Source organism: Pongo pygmaeus, chromosome 5 (assembly GCF_028885625.2).
Source record: "Pongo pygmaeus isolate AG05252 chromosome 5, NHGRI_mPonPyg2-v2.0_pri, whole genome shotgun sequence".
In the NCBI taxonomy this organism is placed as follows: Eukaryota; Metazoa; Chordata; class Mammalia; order Primates; family Hominidae; genus Pongo; species Pongo pygmaeus.
The window spans coordinates 70,124,033-70,146,192 of record NC_072378.2 but is presented as its reverse complement, the minus strand read 5'-3'; the positions used below and the strand labels follow the sequence as shown (position 1 = coordinate 70,146,192).

The following is a 22,160-nucleotide window of genomic DNA, read 5'->3' as shown; positions in this document are numbered from 1 at the left end:
TTTATCATTTTTTATTGCATCTATTTGATTCTTCTCTCTTTTCTTATTAGTCTTGATAGCGGTCTATCTATTTTGTTGATCTTTTCAAAAAACCGGCTCCTGGATTCATTAATTTTTTGAAGGGTTTTTTGGGTCTCTATTTCCTTCAGTTCTGCTCTGATTTTAGTTATTTCTTGCCTTCTGCTAGCTTTTGAATGTGTTTGCTCTTGCTTTTGCTTTTCTAGTTCTTTTAATTGTGATGTTAGGGTGTCAATTTTGGATCTTTCCTGCTTTCTCTTGTGGGCATTTAGTGCTATAAATTTCCCTCTCCACACTGCTTTGAATGCATCCCAGAGATTCTGGTATGTTGTGTCTTGGTTCTCGTTGGTTTCAAAGAACATCTTTATTTCTGCCTTCATTTCATTATGTACCCAGTAGTCATTCAGGAACAGGTTGTTCAGTTTCCATGTAGTTGAGCAGTTTTGAGTGAGTTTCTTAATCCTGAGTTCTAGTTTGATTGCACTGCGGTCTGAAAGACAGTTTGTTATAATTTCTGTTCTTTTACATTTGCTGAGGAGAGCTTTACTTCCAAGTATGTGGTCAGTTTTGGAATAGGTGTGGTGTGGTGCTGGAAAAAATGTGTATTCTGTTGATTTGGGGTGGAGAGTTCTGTAGATGTCTATTAGGTCTGCTTGGTGCAGAGCTGAGTTCAATTCCTGGGTATCCTTGTGAACTTTCTGTCTTGTTGATCTGTCTAATGTTGACAGTGGGGTGTTAAAGTCTCCCATTATTATTGTGTGGGAGTCTAAGTCTCTTTGTAGGTCACTCAGGACTTGCTTTATGAATCTGGGTGCTCCTGTATTGGGTGTATATATATTTAGGATAGTTAGCTCTTCTTGTTGAATTGATCCCTTTACCATTATGTAATGGTCTTCTTTGTCTCTTTTGATCTTTGTTGGTTTAAAGTCTGTTTTATCAGAGACTGGGATTGCAACCCCTGCCTTCTTTTGTTTTCCATTTGCTTGGTAGATCTTCCTCCATCCCTTTATGTTAAGCCTATGTGTGTCTCTGCACGTGAGATGGGTTTCCTGAATACAGCACACTGATGGGTCTTGACTCTTTACCCAATTTGCCAGTCTGTGTCTTTTAATTGGAGCATTTAGTCCATTTACATTTAAAGTTAATATTGTTATGTGTGAATCTGATCCTGTCATTATGATGTTAGCTGGTTATTTTGCTCGTTAGTTGATGCAGTTTCTTCCTAGCCTCGATGGTCTTTACAATTTGGCATGTTTTTGCAGTGGCTGGTACCGGTTGTTCCTTTCCATGTTTAGTGCTTCCTTCAGGAGCTCTTCTAGGGCAGGCCTGGTGGTGACAAAATCTCTCAGCATTTGCTTGTCTGTAAAGGATTTTATTTCTCCTTCACTTATGAAGCTTAGTTTGGCTGGATATGAAATTCTGGGTTGAAAATTCTTTTCTTGAAGAATGTTGAATATTGGCCCCCACTCTCTTCTGCCTTGTAGAGTTTCTGCCGAGAGATCCGCTGTTAGTCTGATGGGCTTCCCTTTGTGGGTAACCCAACCTTTCTCTCCGGCTGTCCTTAACATTTTTTCCTTCATTTCAACTTTGGTGAATCTGACAATTATGTGTCTTGGAGTTGCTCTTCTCGAGGAGTATCTTTGTGGTGTTCTGCATATTTCCTGAATCTGAATGTTGGCCTGCCTTGCTAGATTGGGGAAGTTCTCCTGGATAATATCCTGCTGAGTGTTTTCCAACTTGGTTCCATTCTCCCCGTCACTTTCAGGTACACCAATCAAAAGACGTAGATTTGGTCTTTTCACATAGTCCCATATTTCTTGGAGACTTTGTTCATTTCTTTTTATTCTTTTTTCTCTAAACTTCCCTTCTTGCTTCATTTCATTCATTTCATCTTCCATCACTGATACCCTTTCTTCCAGTTGATCGCATCGGCTCCTGAGGCTTCTGCATTCTTCACGTAGTTCTCGAGCCTTGGCTTTCAGCTCCATCAGCTCCTTTAAGCACTTCTCTGCACTGGTTATTCTAGTTATACATTCATCTAATTTTTTTTCAAAGTTTTTAACTTATTTGCCATTGGTTTGAATTTCCTCCTGTAGCTCAGAGTAGTTTGACCATCTGAAGCCTTCTTCTCTCAACTCGTCAAAGTCATTCTCTGTCCAGCATTGTTCTGTTGCTGGTGAGGGACTGCGTTCCTTTGGAGGAGGAGAGGCACTCTGCTTTTTAGAGTTTCTAGTTTTTCTGCTCTGTTTTTTCCCCATCTTTGTGGTTTTATCTACTTTTGGTCTTTGATGATGGTGACGTACAGATGGGTTTTTGGTGTGGATGTCCTTTCTGTTTGTTAGTTTTCCTTCTAATAGACAGGACCCTGAGCTGCGGGTCTGTTGGAGTTTGCTAGAGGTCCACTCCAGACCCTGTTTGCCTGGGTATCAGCAGCGGTGGCTGCAGAACAGCGGTGGCTGTAGAACAGCAGATTTTCATGAACCGCAAATGTTGCTGTCTGATCATTCCTCTGGAAGTTTTGTCTCAGAGGAGTACTCAGCCGTGTGAGGGGTCAGTCTGCCCCTACTGGGGGATGCCTCCCAGTTAGGCTGCTCGGGGGTCAGGGACCCACTTGAGGAGCCAGTCTGCCCCTTCTCAGATCTCCAGCTGCGTGCTGGGAGAACCACTACTCTCTTCAAAGCTCAGATGGAAATGCAGAAATCACCCGTCTTCTGCGTCGCTCATGCTGGGAGCTGTAGACCGGAGCTGTTCCTATTTGGCCGTCTTGGCTCTACTTATGTATATTTCCATATTGGCCACCTGGGTCAGTGGAGGTTGTTGGCCTCTCTTCAAATCCAAAGAACACTAAAGCCCTCACTCAGAGAAACAGAGCAAACAGAAACATTCATAGTAGGACTAGAAATTCCAGGGGAGGACCAAGAAGGCATCTGTCTTCATGATCACAAGGTCCCAAAATAGGCTGCCTGCAAGCTGAGGAGCAAGGAGAGCCAATTCAAGTTCCAAAACTAGAGAACTTGGAGTCCGATGTTTGAGGGCAGGAAGCATCCAGCATGGGAGAAAAATGTAGGCTGGGAAGCTAGGCCTCATATGTAAGTTTTATCACATGTCGTCTTATAAAAATCTAGTTACTTATCAGTATTCTTTGTTCAACTAAAGTTATCTGAGGCAGATATTATTTCTATTCTGTTCACCATCTTTAGCACCTGACATTCAACAGGTCTCAATAAATATTTTCAACTGTTACAGGAAAAGAGGAGGAAGGAAGCATCTCAGAAGGAGAACCAAAAGGAGGCTCCATCTCAGCAATTGTTCTTTGAAAGTTCATTGGCTTGCTAACATACTTTACTGAAATCTCATAGAAGTTATCCATATTTACTTTCAAATTTAGAATTTATTTTGTAACAGATATTAATTCTATTTCACCGGCTCCTAGTACTTTTATACATGTAGAGCATAAGATTCCGACCTTAGAAAATTTTGCTGGAAGTTGGTGGTGTCAGTGAATTCAGTAGTCATATTTAAATGTCCTTCCAAACTCCCACCCACCCCTTCTATCCATGAAATATGCGGTAGAAATCCAGTAAAGACATTCTTCGGAAATAAAATGAGTTTTCTTCAGAAATAAAATGAGTTTAACAGTCCTTCCTTCAGTTATTCTTAAGCTCAGACGTTCTTCTCTAGGCCACCAACAAAGTAACCGATATGTGAAAAAACTCCCAGAACACAATTGTATAAACTTAACCTCATGCAAAAGAAAAACTGACCATGTAAAACAAGTTCCCAACTCCCATCTACAAGAATAAGGTGAACAAACACCCTTTGAAAAGGTATGAAGTAATTGAAGGCCATAAAGTAATTAAAGGCCATAATTGAAGGCCATAATGTTTAAAATTTTCTTGATGAATTTTTTGAAATATTTGCTACTACCACCCTTTTAAACAGAATAATGCTATGAAAATTAAATCTGGTGGTCCAAAGCAGTGAAAAAGATACAGTCACTGAAAAACATCTTATAGATTAATTGTTGGCAATGGATTCCTCCAATCTCATTTTGGAAATTCCTGGATGTGTTTTCTAAGTAGAAATTTTATCACAGCAATTCTCAAATGGCTGTCTCATGAGCTTTTAGTATACCATGAAGCTCAAGTTTTTCAGAAGTCTAGAAATCATTTTAAATATATGATTTCCAATGTCTCTTGCACTCCATGGCATGTCTTGGATTAAAAAAGCTGAAAACATAAACATTTACTAAATTAGTATATAACCCATACAAAACACAACATCAATGAATCTCATCCGTAGGAGGATTAAAAGACATTGAAAACTTAACCAAGTAACCATAGCTACCAAGTGTGTAGAAGAAGCCTAAATCTTAATATTTAATATTTTAACTTTAAAATCTGTGGCCAAGTCAATAAGAAATATGTAGAATTCTGGAAAACTTAAAAAAATTTTAAGTCCTTTACATGCTCTATTGGGGTGTCCCATAATTAAAGGGCTGATTAAAATGTGGAGCAATTAATGAAACAGAACTCAAGCCAAGATTTTTCCAATGATATAAACTCTTATAATTAAGTTTGAGTATTCATTTTTCTTAATTATCTACCTGCTTATAGTCATTTGCTGCCATCACAATAGCTTATATTGCAAGTGGTTATGTGCTAGGCACCCTACTAAGAACAGAGTATACTTCATCTTAATTCTTGCAGCAGTACTATGAAATTCAGACAATATGACATCCCTATTCCACAGAAGAGGAAGCAAACTGTAATGATAAGAAGTAACAAAGAAAACCAAGTAGAAACCCTGCTCTTTTACACTAATCTCAACTCACTAGCTGAAGAGACACAGAGACAGGATGGGGCAGGGGGAGAAAGAAAAGCTACTGGAGGAAAAGAGCGAATTATGTGGCAGTTCAGCCTCATCTACCTAAGTCCTCTTGTATCTCTTAAACTCACTTAAAATACTTTGCTTCCCATTGTGATTCACTACTGGTAAGTGAGCAAGGGAAGGAGGACAGACAGGATAGATTTCTCTTTTTCTTTTTTGAAACAGGGTCTTAAGTCTGTTGCCCAGGTTGTAGTACAGCGGTGTGATCACAGCTCACTGAAGCCTCAACTTCCTGGGCTCAAGCAATTCTCTCACCTCAGCCTCCCGAGTAACTGAAACTACAGGCGCACTCTACCACACCCAGCTAATTTTTTATTATTACTTTTTGTAGAGACAGGGTCTTGCCATGTTACCCAAACTGGTCTCAAACTCCTGGACTCAAGTGATCCTCCTGCTTCAGCCTCCTAAAGTGCTGGGATGATAGACATGAGCCACCATCCCTGGCCAACAGGACAAATTTCTGCAAAGTGTGTCAAATTTCCCATCACTCAATGAAATCAGGCAGAACAAGGGAGGTAGGCTCATTCTATATGACCATAGTAGGCAGAATTCTGACAGCCACTAAAATTCCCACCCCCTGGTATACACACTCTGTATAACACCAACCCTGTGATTGTGGGCAGGACTGTGGTAAATCAAATAATGAGCGGGCCATGTGTGGGCTAAAGCAAATGTCAGATTCTGACTTAAAGCCTGCCACCAGATGCAGCTATACAGTTGAAGTACATCAACTCACTTGCCATTATAAAGCCTGCCACCAGATGCAGCTTAATTGTCACTTACTACTCAATGATAGGGTTTTGATATGAGTCTGCAAGCAACTGATTTACTATGGTCTCTGTGCAGTCAAACCTCTCTGCCAGTGTTGATCTGTCTTTGTAGCCACTCTCCAGCACTAGCATCACTGCTTCAGCTCCACCTCGGATCATCAGGCAATACATCCTCACATGGAGCACACAATCTGGATCCCTCACAAGGGCAGTTCTATTCAACATGCTCTATTCAACACACTGAATAGAGCACTAGGGGAGAATAGGAATCAGTAGGTTAAGTGACAAGGAAGCTCAGAGGCAGGGAAACCCGAAATGGCAGCATCAAGAGGGAAGCCATGCAGCTAGCCAAGATAGGCTAGAAGCCAGGAAGGACTCCCCATCATGGTGGCAAGGTAAGCAAAAATCCTTAACAGTCCACATTCCCACCACAGCTCCTGCAATCTTAGCTACAGGAGAGTCCTTCAGCCCTCACAGGCCCTGAGTCTAGTATAAGGAGCTGCCTGGAGTCCACGCAACTAAACTATCCCAGAGAGAATTCATACTGGATCTCACCCACCCACTGGGACCAAGCTGCTGCTGCACAGTGCCATTTTGACAGTACCGCCAACACTAGACTACATCCAGCCCTGAAGCCCAATAATCCCAGCATCTTGACATCCCTGGGATCTCCCTCCCAACATCACTTGACATCTTCCCGGAAGGCCTCAGCATCAGAACACCAGCTAGACTCAGCAGTGCAGCCAAGTCCCTGGCACCTGAGTCCTGCAGAAGCCTACACCCTGGAGAAGAGGCAGTCTTGCACATCAGGGAGTCTGCTCCAGGATATAAGGAGCTGAAGCATGTGCTCTCCAGACCTGAGAGTCGCCTGCCTGGGGCTGCCACCATAGACAGTGACCCTGCCCCTTCCAAGAGCAGAGCCATTGTGTATCCACGTACATTGCCTGGGACACCAATGCAAATGCGTGCACATGCTGCCCAGGGACCTGAGAAGTGACTGGCCCGGTTGGCCAACATCCACACACACTGCCTGTGCAGTGGACAGGACTGAGGAATGGCTTGTCCCTATCACTGTCAGTGCCCACACACCCAGCCCAGCGACCCAAGGAAGGGCTTGGTTAGAGGTACCCCATGGCCACCATATATATCTGGAAAGTCCTCCTGGATACCTGAGAACAGGCCTACTCAGAGCTGCTGCCACCAACACCAGCATGGACTGCCCAGGGGCCTGACAACCGACGTACTCAGACTGACACTGTTGTTGGCATCCTCCACCTAGGGACCCAAGAACCCTCCCACAGCCACCACCGCGCACATGACCCAACTAGGGGCTTGAGGATTAACTCATCTGGGTCCTATGACATCCATTGCACATGCCCAATCTGCTCATGATCAACTGGGATTTATCCCAAGCATGCATAAATGGTTTAACATATACAAATCAATAAATGTGATACATCACATCAACAGAATGAAAGACAAAAACCTTATCATCTTTTCAACAGACACAGAAAAAGAATTTCATAAAATTCAACATCTTTTCATGATAAACATTCTCAATAAATTAGGCATAAAGGAACATATCTCAACATAATAAAGGTCATATATGACAAACCCACAGCTAACATCATACTGAATGGGGAAAAGCTGAAAATTTCTCTTCTAAGAACAGAAAAAAGACAAGGATACCCACTTTCACCAGTCTTATTCAACATAATAACATAATATTCAACATAATATCCTTTGTGTTTGTAACACAAAGGATAACACTTGAGGGGGTAGATAGCCCATTTTACATTATGTGATTTTTACACATTCCATGCCTGTATTAAAACATCTCGTCTCTTATAAATATATACACCTACTATACACCCACAAAAATTAAAAATTATTAAAAATAGATTAAATACTTAGCTGGGTGTGGTGGCTCATGCCTGTAATCCCAGCACTTTGGGAGCCCGAGGCAGGGGGATCACTTGAGGCCAGGAGTTCAAGACCAGCCTGGGCAATGTGGCAAAACCCCATCTCTAACAAAAATACAAAGTTAGCCAAGCATGGTGGCATGCATCTGTAATGCCAGCTACTTGGGAGACTGAGGCAGGAGAATCACTTGAACCCAGGAGGCGGAGGTTGCAGGGAGCTGAGATTGCACCATTGCACTCTAGCCTGGGTGAAACAGGGAGACTCCATCTCAAAAAAAAAAAAAAAAAAAAAAAAAAAAAATTTAATAATGAAGACTTAAATAGGAGACCAAAACTATAAAATTTGTAGAACATAGGAAACACTGTTCTAGGCAAAGATCTTATGAATAAAACTTCAAAAGCATAGGCAACAAAACCAAAAATAGAAAAATGGGACTACATCAAACTAAAAAGCTTCTGCATGGCAAAGGAGACAATTAACAGAGTGAAGAGACTTTCTCTGTAAAATAAGAGAAAATATTAGCAAACTACCCATCTGACAAGAAACTAACATCCATAATATACAAGGAACTCGAACAATTCGACAGCAAAAAAAAATAATAAAAAAAAGCAAAAGATCTGAATAGACATTTCTCAAATGACACAAAAATGGCCAACAAGTACATAAAAAAGTCAAATCAATAATCATCAGAGAAATGCAAATCAAAACCAAAATAAGATATCTTACCAGTTAGAATGGTTTATTATCAAAAAGATGATAGATACTGGAGAGGATACAGAGAAAACAAAACTCTTAGATACTGTTGCTGGGAATGTAAATTAGTACAGCCACTATGGACAATATGGAGGTTTCTCAAAAAATTAAAAACAGAATTACCATATAAGCCAGCAATCCCACTACAGGGCATTTATCTAAAGAAAAGGAAATTAGCATATCAAAGAGATACCTGAACCCCCATGTTTACTGCAGCTCTATTCACAATAGCCAAGATACAGAATTAACCTAAATTTCCATCGATAGATGAACAGATTTTTAAAGTGTGATATATATACACAATGGAATACTATTCAGCCATAAAAAGAATGAAATCCTATCATTCACAGCAACATGGATAACCCTGGGGGCCATTATGCTAAGTAAAATAAGTCAGGCACAGAAGGATAATGCCACGTGTTCTCATTCTTCTGTGTGAGCTAAGAAAAACTGAACTCATGGAAGTAAAGGGAAGAACTATGGACATTGAAGGGTAAGGGAGAGGAAAGGATGGGGAGAAATTTTTAACAGATGTGACAGTACAGCTAGATAGGAGGAGTACAATCTAGTGTTCTGTAGTATTGTAGGGTAAGTACGGCTAACAATAATTTAGTGTATATTTTCAAAAAGCTAGATGATACTGAGTGTTCCCAACACAAAGAAATGATAAATGTCAGCAGGGTGTGGTGGCTCACGCCTGTAATCCCAGCACTTTGAGAGGTCGAGGTGGGCAGATCACGAGGTCAAGAGATCGAGACCATCCTGGCCAACATGGCAAAACCCCATCTCTACTAAAAATACAAAAATTGGCTGGGCATGGTAGCACACCTGTAGTCCCAGCTACTCAGGAGGCTGAGGCAGAAGAATTGCTTGAACCCACGAGGCAAAGGCTGCAGTGAGCCAAGATCGCGCCACTGCACTCCAGTCTGGCAGCAGAGCGAGACTCTGTTTCAAAAAAAAAAAAAAAAGAAAAAGAAGAAATGATAAATGTCCCTCTGTGGATACCCCTTAAGTACTCTAGTACTCCTGGAATACCTTAGATATAAGGTACTTATATTTTTTTAAATCTGTTCCTATCTCCACTGTGATAAATGTCTCTAACAGTCATGTCTTCTTTGTTTTAGTATCCTAGGAGATTGTGAGCACAATAAGTGATCCAAATTTATTTGGATGAGTGCTCAATCTATTACTGAAGACGAAACACTGAACAGAAATATGTAATTCTTGGTACTACATAAGATCAGTTACTTGCTCACTGATCACCATGGAAGAGGAAAAAATCCTTTAAATCTGCTACAATATAAACTTATTTATTATTATTTTGCTTATACTGGAATAGGTGGAATACATTTTCCCTTGGGTTTACTGTGACTTTTGTAAATCTTTCTGCATTTTCATTTCAATAGTACTATAAACTCAGGAGTATATACTGAAGTAAACAAACTTTTACCTTAAAATTTTTACTCTCAAGCCTACAAAAAAAAAAGGAAGAAACTGTAGAGTGAATACCTCTATAAACATCACTAATATTAGTCAAATACTAACATTAGCCATATTTGTTCTCTCTCTACAGACACAAACACACAAAGCTGCTAGGTTTCACCAAACCACTTGAAAGCGTTAGGTATCATGACATTTAATCTCCAAGTATTTTATTCTACCATGTATCTTATAAATGAAGGAATTCTTACAACTAAGCATACCATTATTACACTTGAAGGGGGAAAAAAACCCAACTCACTAACAGCTACCATCCCAAAATAAAACTATCTTACACATTACTATGTAAAAATAATTTCCTAATTATTGCCAAGAAAAGAAATATAATACAAATATAATTTTAAAAATTATGATATTTTAAAAGTGTTTAATATGAAACAGTATGTTCTCTAAAATAAACTAAAATGATTTCTTAACATTTCATATGAAAATACATTACACTTTTAAGTTAGTCCTTTCCCCCCTCAATGCTTACAGTGGCCTTAATTTTATAGACATTATATTCTCAATCCTGTCAATTTTTAATCAATCCTTCAACAGATTTCCTCACATCCACTGTAAATGCAGCTCCAATGCTACACACAAGGATATCTTTGCTCTAAAATACACACTAATGATACTTGAAAACTTAATTTTTTTTTTTTTTTTTTTTGACACAGAGTCTTACTCTGTTGCCCAGACTGGAGTGCAGTGGCTCAATCTCAGCTCACTGAAACCTCTGCCTCCTGGATGCAAGCAATTCTTCTGCCTCAGCCTCCCAAGTGGCCGGGATTACAGGCATGCACCACTGGGCCCACCTAATTTTTGTATTTTTAGTAGAGATGGGGTTTCACCATGTTGGCCAGGCTGGTCTCAAATCCACCTGACTCAGCCTCCCAAAGTGCTGGGATTACAGGCATGAGCCACCATGCCCAGTCGAAAAAAAAATAAAATTTTTTTTAATAAAAAGAGATAGGGTCTCACTATGTTGCCCAGCAGCCTGGTCTTGAACTCCTGGGTTCAAATGATCCTCCTACCTTGGCCTCCCAAAGTGCTGGGATTACAGGCATGAGCTACCATACTGAGCTGATACTTAAAAACTTTTTTAACAAGATTTTTTTATGGCCAAAGATAGCATATTAAAATATCCTAACTTTATTAGGATTTTACTGAATTTTAAATATATTGCTTCTCCATATTGGCCAAATAGGAAACCAGTTTGTATGAAAAATGAGATGAATCTATTTCCAATCTAAATTGCTTGACAGATGACTTCACCAAAAGATTAACTGGTTTGTAGCTTATCAATCTAAAAGTCCAAAAACATGATTTCAACAATAAAGGCAATTAGCCTTAGACTATAATTAACTTGGATGAGAAAATTTTTTAAAAACTAAAAAGAAACAGCTGATAAAACATAACAGTCCTGTGTCATTTAACAATTGGGATACATTCTGAGAAACATATCATTACATGACAGCATCATCATGCAAACATCATCGAGTGCACTCATACAAACCTAGATGGTACAACCTACTACACACTTAGGTAATATGGTAACATCTATTACTCCCAGGCTACAAACCTGTACTGCATGTTACTATAGTGAATACTGTAGGCGATTCTAACACAATGGTAAGTATCTGTGTATGTAGATATACCTAAACATAGTGTACAGTAAAAATAAGGGATTATAAACTTATAAGACCAACGTTGTATACACAGTCTGTCATTGACTGAAATGTTGTTATGGGTACCTGATGGTATTTGATTACTACTGTGAAGACTTAACTATTAGAAGTATCAAAATGCTTGCTAATAACAAATGTAAATGCCATGTTTTAATATATTCCTGGGCTACTGGTTTCATTTCTCAACGGACCAACCAAAGAAAGCCCTTAGAGGAAGCCATATTTGCCTTTTTTCTTTTTCATACATTTCTAGAATCTAGGGGAAAAAATTTCTCTCCCACCATTTTCAATTAGTGGTTCTAGCTTTTTTGCAAATTTCAAAAATTGACTTAATTAAATGCCATGTAAGTGGTTATTAGATTTAGAATATGCTCCTTTCTAAATCAAGAGTTCTGCTCTGCAAGAGCTCAACATTATATAACCAAAAAAGTTCCCAATATTCAAATGTAAATATATACAACTAGTATATTTTCACAATAAATAAATTAAGCTGTATTGCATGTTAAAAGTTTGAGATCTAGTCAACAATTGATGAGAGATGGTTTTACTTACATTTGTAATAGCTATGGCATTTTTATCGTAGTATTTCTTCTTTTCATATTTATCTCTGATAAAAAATTCCACTGCTCTGAAAACAGATAACTTAAGGAAAAGCACGAATTCAGTGATATGTACACTTCCCTTTATTCACTCCACTCCACAAAGTTGGGACTCTAAATTTAATTTTCCTACTCCTCAATCTGTGCTCTCTTTCACATTATTTCTGCAACTACATTCTGTAAACTACTTTTCTTTCTCTTAAAGAAGTCTACCTCTTTCAGGAAATTTTCTCACTGAACAAAAATCATCCAAACTAATTCTAGAAAGAAAAGTAAATGACAATTCTTAATTCCTACATCACCACCACCACTATCAATGCATCACCAAACTTTAAATTCAATTCAGGTTCATTTGGGGTTTTTAGTATAAGAAATTAACATCTATGCAAGTACCCACACTGAGCCAGACATTGTATACTATATACACTGTACATACTTTGGGTCCTTTAATTCCTCCCACACCCCACTAATGTGCATATTATTAGTTCCATATTATAGATGAAGAAACAGCAACTTGGAAAGATTAAGCACTTGTGATTCCAATATCTATGTTCTTTTCCACTATATATGCTGTCTCTGGGCACATCATATAGAATTTCACATGTATTAGAAGAACAGTGGCCAATTTTATCCTTGCAAAGGTGAGAAATGGAAAAGTCAAGATGCTAAAGCCAAGGTTAGTCTTCTTTAAATTCTTGAAGTTGTGTGGACTCATCTTACCTGTTAATAGAGTGAGTAGTTTATACTGGGATTGAGTGTTTAGAGTTACGTGACATCGATAACTTCTCTTACCATTCATCATATTCCACTGAAATGGAAATTCTTAAAGGGGTTCTTAACCTCTTTAGTGACATGAGCTCCTTTGGTACTCAGGTAAAGCCTGAAGACTCCTTTCTGATAATTCTTTTCAATGCATAAAACACACATAATTACAGAAAAAAACGAATTACACTGAAATATAATATCTCTGTGAATCCCCAAGTTAAGGGGATCATTCTAGTCAAAAGAAAAGTTACCTGAGCAGTAATACAATACAGTTTCAAATAACCATTCATAAAAATTTTTTTAAAAAGCCTTTTAAACTGACAGTTGAGGCAACAGGTAATAGAAAGGGTTGACAGACCACACAACAGGTCCCAGAATAATGTTGTTTTGTTACGACGCTGATGAGACAAAAAATTTATTTCTAGCCAAGCCACTGTCTGTGTAGACTTTCCAAATTTTCCCCTACCTACTTGGGTTTTCTATGGGTACTCAAGTTTCATCTCATATCCCCAAGATATGCACATCAGGTTATTTCACATGTCTAAATGGCCCAGTATGAGTGAGTGTGGGTGTATGTAAGTATACCCTGCAAGAGAACAGTGTCCTGTCCAAGGTTGGTTCCCACCTTGTGCCCTGAGCAGCCGGGATAGGCTCCAGCCACCAGCAACCCTAACCTGGAGTAAGCAGGTTGAAAAGTGAATGAATAAATGAATACAAATTATTGTAAAACAAAAATTTGTCAAGTATATAATCATACAAATGCACAATCAATAAATGATGTGGTAAGAAAGTGCTCAGCAAGCCCATCATATTTGTTATTGTTTTTCAACTTCATGATGGTAGGAGGTGCTCATTACAATTTTTGCTTTACAAACATTTATTCCTTGATTTGACCCACCACCACTATGACTATCACTCACTGATTCACTAAAAATTGGGTAAATAATTATCTCACTTGTTTTTATTAGTCTTCCTTAAATGTATGTATATAACTCACATTTATTTCAAACTTTGGTATTAGACATGTTACGGATCTTTATTTAGAAATGTCATATATTTGTGACCAGAAATATGCCATAGGAACTTAACTCTTGTTTATATCAACTAGCCTAGGGTAAAACCGGTTTCATTATATGTCATTTTGCTTAAAGTCGTGGTTTCTAAGAACCTATCAAAGACATTAAGTGAGGCTCTATATGGTAGATATGAAAAGAATTGGGGCATTATGAAAGCACTCACAGTGGGCCAGGGACGCAAGTTGGACAGAAAATCTAAACATTCCATTTATTAAGAGGAATAATTGGACACTGTTTATAAAGACAAGTTTTCTGGCTGGGCAAAATGGCTCTTGCCTGTAATCCCAGCACTTTGGGAGGCCCAGGTGGGCTGATCGCTTGAGCCGAGGAGCTCAACACCAGCCTGGCAACATGGCAAAATTCCATCTCTACAAAAAAATACAAAAATCAGCTGGGTGTGGTAGTGGTGTGCCTGTAGTCCCAAATACTCAGGAGGCTGAGGTGGAAGGATCACATGAGCCTGGAAAGTCAGGGCTGTAGTGAACTATGATTGCACCACTGCACTCCAGCCTGGGCAATGGAGTGAGACCCTGTCCAAAAAAAAAAAAACACTTGAAAGTAAAACTACTCCTTTATCCATGGGCTGCAGAACAGATGTTGTATTGACAGGCATGAAACAACATGTTTGTATATCTCCATCAGAGCTCTTGGGTTACTAGGAGCATTGTCAATGAACAGTAATACTTTGAAAAAAAATCTTTCTTTCTGAGCAGCAGGTCTCAACGGTGGACTTAATGTATTCAGTAAACCATGCTGTGAACAGATGTGCTGTCACCCAGGCTTTGTTGTTCCACTTAGAGAGCACAGGCAGAATAGATGTAGCTTAATTCTTAAGGGCCGTAGGATTTTCAAAACAGTAAATATTAGCTTCAACTTAAAGTCACCAGCTGCATTTTCCTAACAAGAAAGTCAGCCTGTCTTGAAGCTTTGAAGCCAAGCATTGACTTCACTTCTCCAGTATGAATGTCCTCGATGCCATCTTCTTCCAACAGAAGGCTGTTTAGTAGTCTCCACTGAAAATGTGTTGTTTAGTGTAGTCACCTTCATCAATTATCTTAGTTACATCTTCTGGATAACTTGCTCTTTCATCTTGATTTTTACGCTCTGCAGATGACTTCTTTTCTTAAACTTCATGAACCAGGCTGGGAACAGTGGCTCATATCTGTAATTCTAGCACTCTGAGAGGGTAAGGGTAAGGGTAATTCTAGCACTTTGAGAGAGTAAGGTAAGGGATTACCTAAGCCTGGGAGTTGAAGAACAGCCTGGGCAATATAGCAAGCCCATCTTTACGAAAAAAAAAAATAGCTGGGCATGGTAGTGTGCATGTTGTAGTTCCAGCTACTCAAGAGGCTGAGGCAGAACGATCGCTTGAGCCCAGGAGACAGAGGCTGCAGTGAGTTGACTGCCCCACTGCATTCCAGCCTGGGTGACACAGTGAGAACCTGTCAAAACAACAGACAAAACAAAAACACAAACTCATGACTCAACCTATGCTAGCTTCAAACTTTTCATCTGAGGCTTCCTCATCACTCTCAGCCTTCACAGAATTGAAGAGAGTTAAAGCTTTGTTAAGGATTAGGCTTTGGCTTAAGGAAATGTTGTGGCTGGTTTGAACTTCTATCTAAACCACTCCAACTTTCTCCATATCAGCAAAAAGGCTGTTTTGTTTTTTAATTATTCATGTGTTTACTAGAGTAGCACTTTTTAATTTCCTTCAAGAATTTTTCCTTTGCATTCACAACTTGGCTAACTATTTGGTGCAACAGGCCTAGCTTTCAGCCTATTTTTGCTTTCCACATGCCTTCCTCACTAGCTTAATCCTTTCTATTATAGCTTTTTGATTTAAAATGAGCAAGGTGAGACTCTTTCTTTTACTAGAACACTTAGAAGTTACTGTAGGTGTTAATGTTGTATCACAGAATAGGGAGTGCAGAGGAAAAGAAAGGGAAAAGCTGATCAGTGCAGTCAGAATGCAAACTTTTATAAATTAATTAAAAACATGCATTTATGTTACAATTCTGTTATAACATTTGCCACCTTACACTGGTGCAGTTCGCAGTGCCCTGAAACAATTACAACAGTAACATCAAAGATCACTGATGACAGATCACCATAAAGATATACTACTAATAAAAAAGTTTGAAATATTGCAAGAACTACCAAAATGCGACATGGAGATCCAAAGTAAACATGCGTTGTTGGAAAACATGGCTCCAACAGACTTGCTTTGCACAACGTTGCCACAACATTCAATTTGAAGAAAAAAAAAAGTAATATCTGTACAGTGCAAATAAAGCAACATGCAATAAAACAAGGTATTCCTATGTAGAATACTACGACGGTTTTACAAATACTGAGTTTGCGAAAGTTAAGTATGTTAAGTATACAATCTTCTGGAGTTGAATACAATACTAACATCTGGTAAAATTGTATGTTGCTGTGAATTTTCCAAAATAACAGGTATCTGTGAAATCTTAATTTATATTTAATGTATTTTATATAAATAATTCAAATGCAGTTGAGAGTCTCACTGCTGTTTACAATAAGAAATCCTTTCAGAAATTATCTCTAAGAAGTATACATTTTTAAAAAATTATAAGAAGCCAAAGTTGGTATGTTTGGTACATAGTGTTTTTCAAAGATATAAAAATAAAGCATTAGGGTAGAAGAACTTACTAGAACCTTCCTAATTATTAACATAAGATCACTTTTTATACTTTTTAAAAGGCAATCCAAGTACACTACAAAGAGAATTTTTAAATTCCATGGGAGTCACCCAAGGAAGAAATCTAGTTTGGAAAACATGCTATATCTTTGGTTGCTCTCAGTTCCTATGTGCCTCCTAGCACAAGAATGTCTCACACAGTCCTTGTATATTTTTGTACAAGGTCCCAAATGCAAGCCAATTCTGTACTGTTAGTTCACCTAAAGAAACAGTTATTTATCCCAGGGGTTGGCAAACTTTTCCTTAAAGGCCCAGAAAGTAAATGTTTTAGGCTTTGTGGGACAGTTGGTCTATGTTTCAATTACTCAACTGTCCCTTCACAGCTCTCCAAAGCGACCACAGAACATTCATAAATGAATGTACATGGCTGGGTTCTAATAAAACCTTATTTACAAAAACAGGCAGCTAGCTCATGGGCCTGTAGTTACTGATTCCTGAATTCTATTCAGTGCTAGAGGGCAAAGAACAGCCAAATGGATTAGCAGGGGGACATGTGTCTGTAAACTGTCATCATAAACAATCTAAAGATTTTCAAAGGATATTTTTACCATAGTTTTGCATTATATGTTGACATTCTCAAAGAAGATAGTCTCCAATGTACAGCCTCATTTCCAGTACAGACAGGCACTTATTATTTCACCGGCAGTTATTGTGACCTTCAAGTTAGCTGATCTATTGAACCTATACCTAGATATGTAAAAAAGATAGTAATACTCACCTCACAAGGTTGATAAGAGTTTGAAGATTAAGATATACATAAAGCACTTAGTACAGTATCTAACAGAATTTAACGTATGAATTTAGTTTTACTTTTATATACTTTGGTGCCTCAGTTTCATCACCTTTAAAATGGGGATAATACCAGTATCATCTCATAGGTTTATTATAAGAATTAAATAAGCCAATAATATCTAAACAACTAAAATAGTGGATGGTACATAGTGTTATTTAAGTTTTAGCTCTTATTATTAACAAACATATTCTGATAGGCAAATCACTTAAAAGATAGGGTCCATGGTAGCAAGAGGAAACAGAATTACTGTATTGAGGGCTAAGATGGCTTGCATACCATCAAGTTTAAACAGATGAGTAAATGAGAAACAACAACAAAAGAACCAATGAATCTGGAGATCAGGAACTATTTATCTTCATTTTACAGTCTCCAGAAGTCATTTGGGATATAAGGACTTAGTTATACTGACACAGATCAATAATACAACCCAAAAAATTAGAAACAGAACAATAATATTTTCAGGGAGTCAGATAAGAAATACATTATTATAATAACAGTTCAAGTTTTAATTTGGGACTTACTTAGTAAACAATATCAAACTATCCCAGAATCTTCCCCATGCCTACAGTTACAAAGCACTCAGTACAGCACCCCTAATTCTCCCTGTCCCCAAAACTAACAATTGGTACTCTACAAGCTTAGAAAAATTTCAACATTATTATACGCTTTATCTTTTAACGTGTATTTATATATTTTAAGATTTTTTTCTTTTCTTTAAAAATATACCATTTGAAAGACAACTAAATTAATATCTACTCCCAAAGAAGAAAATCTTCCAGTTTCAGACACACACCACTGACAGCAGTAAAACTTTGAAAAGCTCAAAGGAGAACTGCTGATTAGCTTTGGTACACAATAGATCTCATGGAACTCAAGTAATTAAAGTTTTTTAGATAAGACAAAATATCCTAATAATGAAAAGCTTAATGTAAAGCTTTATCATTTGTCATGCACTAGGACATGCAGCCTATAATTAACCACATCCCACATGAGAAATTACACTTTCACAGCAGCTTTTGCATAACTTTTGTAAATTGCAAAGCTTTTTAAAAAGTGACAAATCTTCTTAAGAATGCAATGAGGTCCCATATTATATGAGTTTAACTTAGTTTGGTTATACTTGCTCTAGGGATGAGACAACTATATTTATATCTATAAAACTACAGAAATGTTAGGCTTTTCAAAGAGCAATGGGCTTTAGAAAGATGGATAGATGAAAGGAAAGACTGGAGGGAGGGAGAGAGAAAGGCAAGCTGCTTTTCTTACCAGCCTCTCCCTACAAAACCTCCAAATTACACTGTTTCATAATTAAAAGAATAAAAAGTGTTGTTGTTATAATAACCAAGGTAATTTTTTTAAAGGCTACAGATTACATTAGATACGGGGACTAGTCTCATGGTCCAAGAATTGTCATCTTATACTCTTAAGTAATCATCTAGCTCAAACATGTTAGACAAAGACCCTCTTTAAACAAGTCTGACAACCATATGAATAATAAAGATCAATACCTCATATAAATATGACCATAATTTGTAAAAAGGAGTAACATTTAGTTTGAAAAATTAAATAAGAATGCCTGAGGTAACAACAGCAAATATATAGTTAATCCAAAAGCCTAACATAAATCATACCAGGTAATGAAAAGTTGAAATCTTCACCTAGATCTTACAATCTAGCTGCCAAGAGTGCCAAATTATAATAACCCTATTTTCAAAGGCAATCAAGACTTAAATGTGGCAGCACTTATTTTACTCAGACTACCATCATTAAATAATACTCAAGTGTCCCGATACAGGAGGGAAAGTCTGGAGGCTTTAGGAAGTTTCTTAATAGCTCTTTGAGCATCTCACCCTTCCCACACCACTCCCGACAAAAGAAAATATTATGCTCTATGTCACCGAGTTATTTTGGGAAATAAAAAAGATAATGTACATAAAATGCCATGGTCAGGGCTTGGCATAGGGCAAACGCTTATTAAGCAGTAAAGTTATTACAGCTGTTGTTTCCAGTATTATATCTTCACTGTGTAGAAGGTCAAGGATTTACCAATATAGACACTAATCAATTCACTATAAAAATCTCATCTTTCCTGAAATCTATAGATAAGGACCAAATATTTTAAAATATATCAGCCAAGATAACAGAACTAATAATGCAATATCTCATTAGCACTTTCTCTCTCTAAGGTGCATCCCAAAATTGGTGGTAATGAAGAAATAGTATTCCTACCAACCTACACAAAATGGTGCATAGAATAGTTCAATAAGTGAGGATACCAAGAAGATATATACTGTCCTGCCCTCAATATCCTTCATGATAATTTGAAAACAATATGGAATCAGTGTAATAAATTAAATAACTTGGAAGCTACTCTCATTCATAGGTAACACATAAAGGATGAAACCAAAATTTTCAAAAACGTCAAGTAATTTACCCTGTTATATTCAAGGGACACCTAAAAAATCCAACCCAACCCAACCTCCCCACCCTGCCACAGACACAAACTTCCAGAAAAGGAGGATTCTTCAATTTGAGGGGTCATATATATCAACTCAGGCTTGTGAGTGGGGGGCAAAAAAAGAGGGAATAAATTAATGTAACCAGCAAGCAGCTGGTAACAACCACCTACAATGCTGATCTGTATGCTGTACTGTTTTTCCTTCTACCATGCTTTATTCTTCAGGATTCAGCCATAGGCTTTCATTTTCCAGAGAAGGAAAAGAATTCTCAGGATTCTCAATAAAATCTGCAAAATAAAGACTGCTGCCCTAGGTAAACATAACCTGACCCAGCACTTTATATCATCACCTACATGCTAAGTGACTCCTCAATCTGAATGTACTGCTCTCTTCTAGGGTCCAGACTCATGTTTCCAGCCACCAAATGGGGTAACTCCATGTATATGTGTAACAGAAGCATCAATCTGCCCAAAGTAAGAAAGCATGGCTCATTATCTTTCATTTCTAACTCTTAATCCTCCTGCTGGTAATGAATTCCTTCTCCCAGTGAATAAGCTTTATGGTCAACCAAGCTAGAAATTTCAGGGTTATTTTAGTGACTCCCTCGGAACCAAAGCCAATCTTAACCTAGCTTTCCCAACTTGTTTCCAATCTCTCCAATTTAATCCTGCCCATTCCCAATGCCACTATCTAACTTAGATCGTCATTGCTAATTTTGGGCTGTACAAGTATTTCACATGGTCTCTCTGCTTCTAGGCTCTCCTCCCACCTCCAACTATTCTTCCTTACAGTGGAAGTTAATGTTTCTAATGTTTCTCCTGCTTCAAAACCCTTCATGTGTTTTTAAACACTTGGGCCAATGAAATGAGGTCTAAACTACTCTACATCATACTGAAAACCCTTCGCAATTTGGACCAAAATACCTTCCAAGCTTCTTCTGCCCTAAAAGGTCATGTTCTCTCATACCTCCATACTTTTACTCACACAATTTTTTACACCTGAAATGAACCTTCCACCATTAACCCTGCAAACCTTCTATAACAAATACAGCCTTGGATATCAGATTGTGAGAAAGGAGTGGGGCGAGCAGAAACAGAAAACGCCAAATACAAATTACTAACTTCTCAATTATAATTTAAAAGGTTTCTGTCCAAATGTGGAAATAAATATATAATGACCTATATCTCTGTGTGAGAAAAGATATTTCTTCCACTGGCCACACAAATTGTTTTACTATACAAATGGGTACAATATATTGATCTTTAAAAAACTACATTTTATTGTCAAAGTCACAAATGTTACCTTCAAACAGAATCCACGTACCTACAAGTAATCAGATAATCTTATTTATACAGCAGCACAATTTTGATGAGCTGCTTTTTCAAACTATGAGTTATAAAAATCCTACAGAATTATGATTTTATATTTAACAAACATAAAAAACATATTAAAATGTTTTCATGGGAAACTATTCTATCCACTCATAAAGGTGGATTATGTGGGAAACAATTCCGTCCACTCATAAAGGTGGATTCATAAAGCAAACATAGTTGTGCAACCTACAACAGAGTGTCAGTAGTGTAAATTACTCAGAATTTACGCTATGTAAAAAATACTACGTAATTTGTCTTCTAAATGCCACAATGCCTCACATAAATATAACTACTATATAAACGTAATCAAAGAATATATGGAAATGATTTCTAACATACTCAGGAAGCTTACAAATCAAGTCTCTAATAACAGTCTAAAATAATAAACAGCATATACTTTCCAATTGAGAGATGGAGAACAATCAAGAAGAATCAGTCATAACATTTTACACTTAGTAACAGAGATGCCCCTCAACTTACAGTGGGTTAGGCCCCAGTAAACCCATCCTAAGTTGAAAATATTTTAAGTCAAAAATGCATTTAATACACCTAATCTACCAAATATAGCCTAGCCTAGCCTACATTAAATGTGCTCAGAACACTAACATTAGCCTACGGTTGAGCAAAATCATCTAACACAAAGCATATTTTTAATAAAGTATTGAATATGTCATGTAATTTACTGAATACTGTACTGAATGTGAAAACAGAATGGTTACACTAGCACCCAAAGTACAGTTTCTACCAAACGCATACTGCTTTCTCGCCATCATGAAGTGGAAAAATCGTAAGTCAAATAATCATTGTGAATCAGGGGTCTGTAATCACATCTAAATACCATACGTA

The 22,160-nt window shown here is 37.7% G+C and overlaps 1 protein-coding gene across 5 annotated transcripts in view; it reads right to left on the bottom strand.

The window, feature by feature from the left end:
* Positions 1-22,160, bottom strand: part of SMAP1 (small ArfGAP 1) — a 196,531-nt gene that overhangs the window by 76,526 nt on the left and 97,845 nt on the right. For all 5 annotated transcript variants that reach the window (XM_054492384.2, XM_054492385.2, XM_054492388.2 and 2 more), the window contains one exon: positions 12,077-12,152. In XM_054492384.2, coding sequence (XP_054348359.1) covers positions 12,077-12,152 — 76 coding nt within the window. The remainder of the gene's footprint in view (positions 1-12,076; positions 12,153-22,160) is intronic.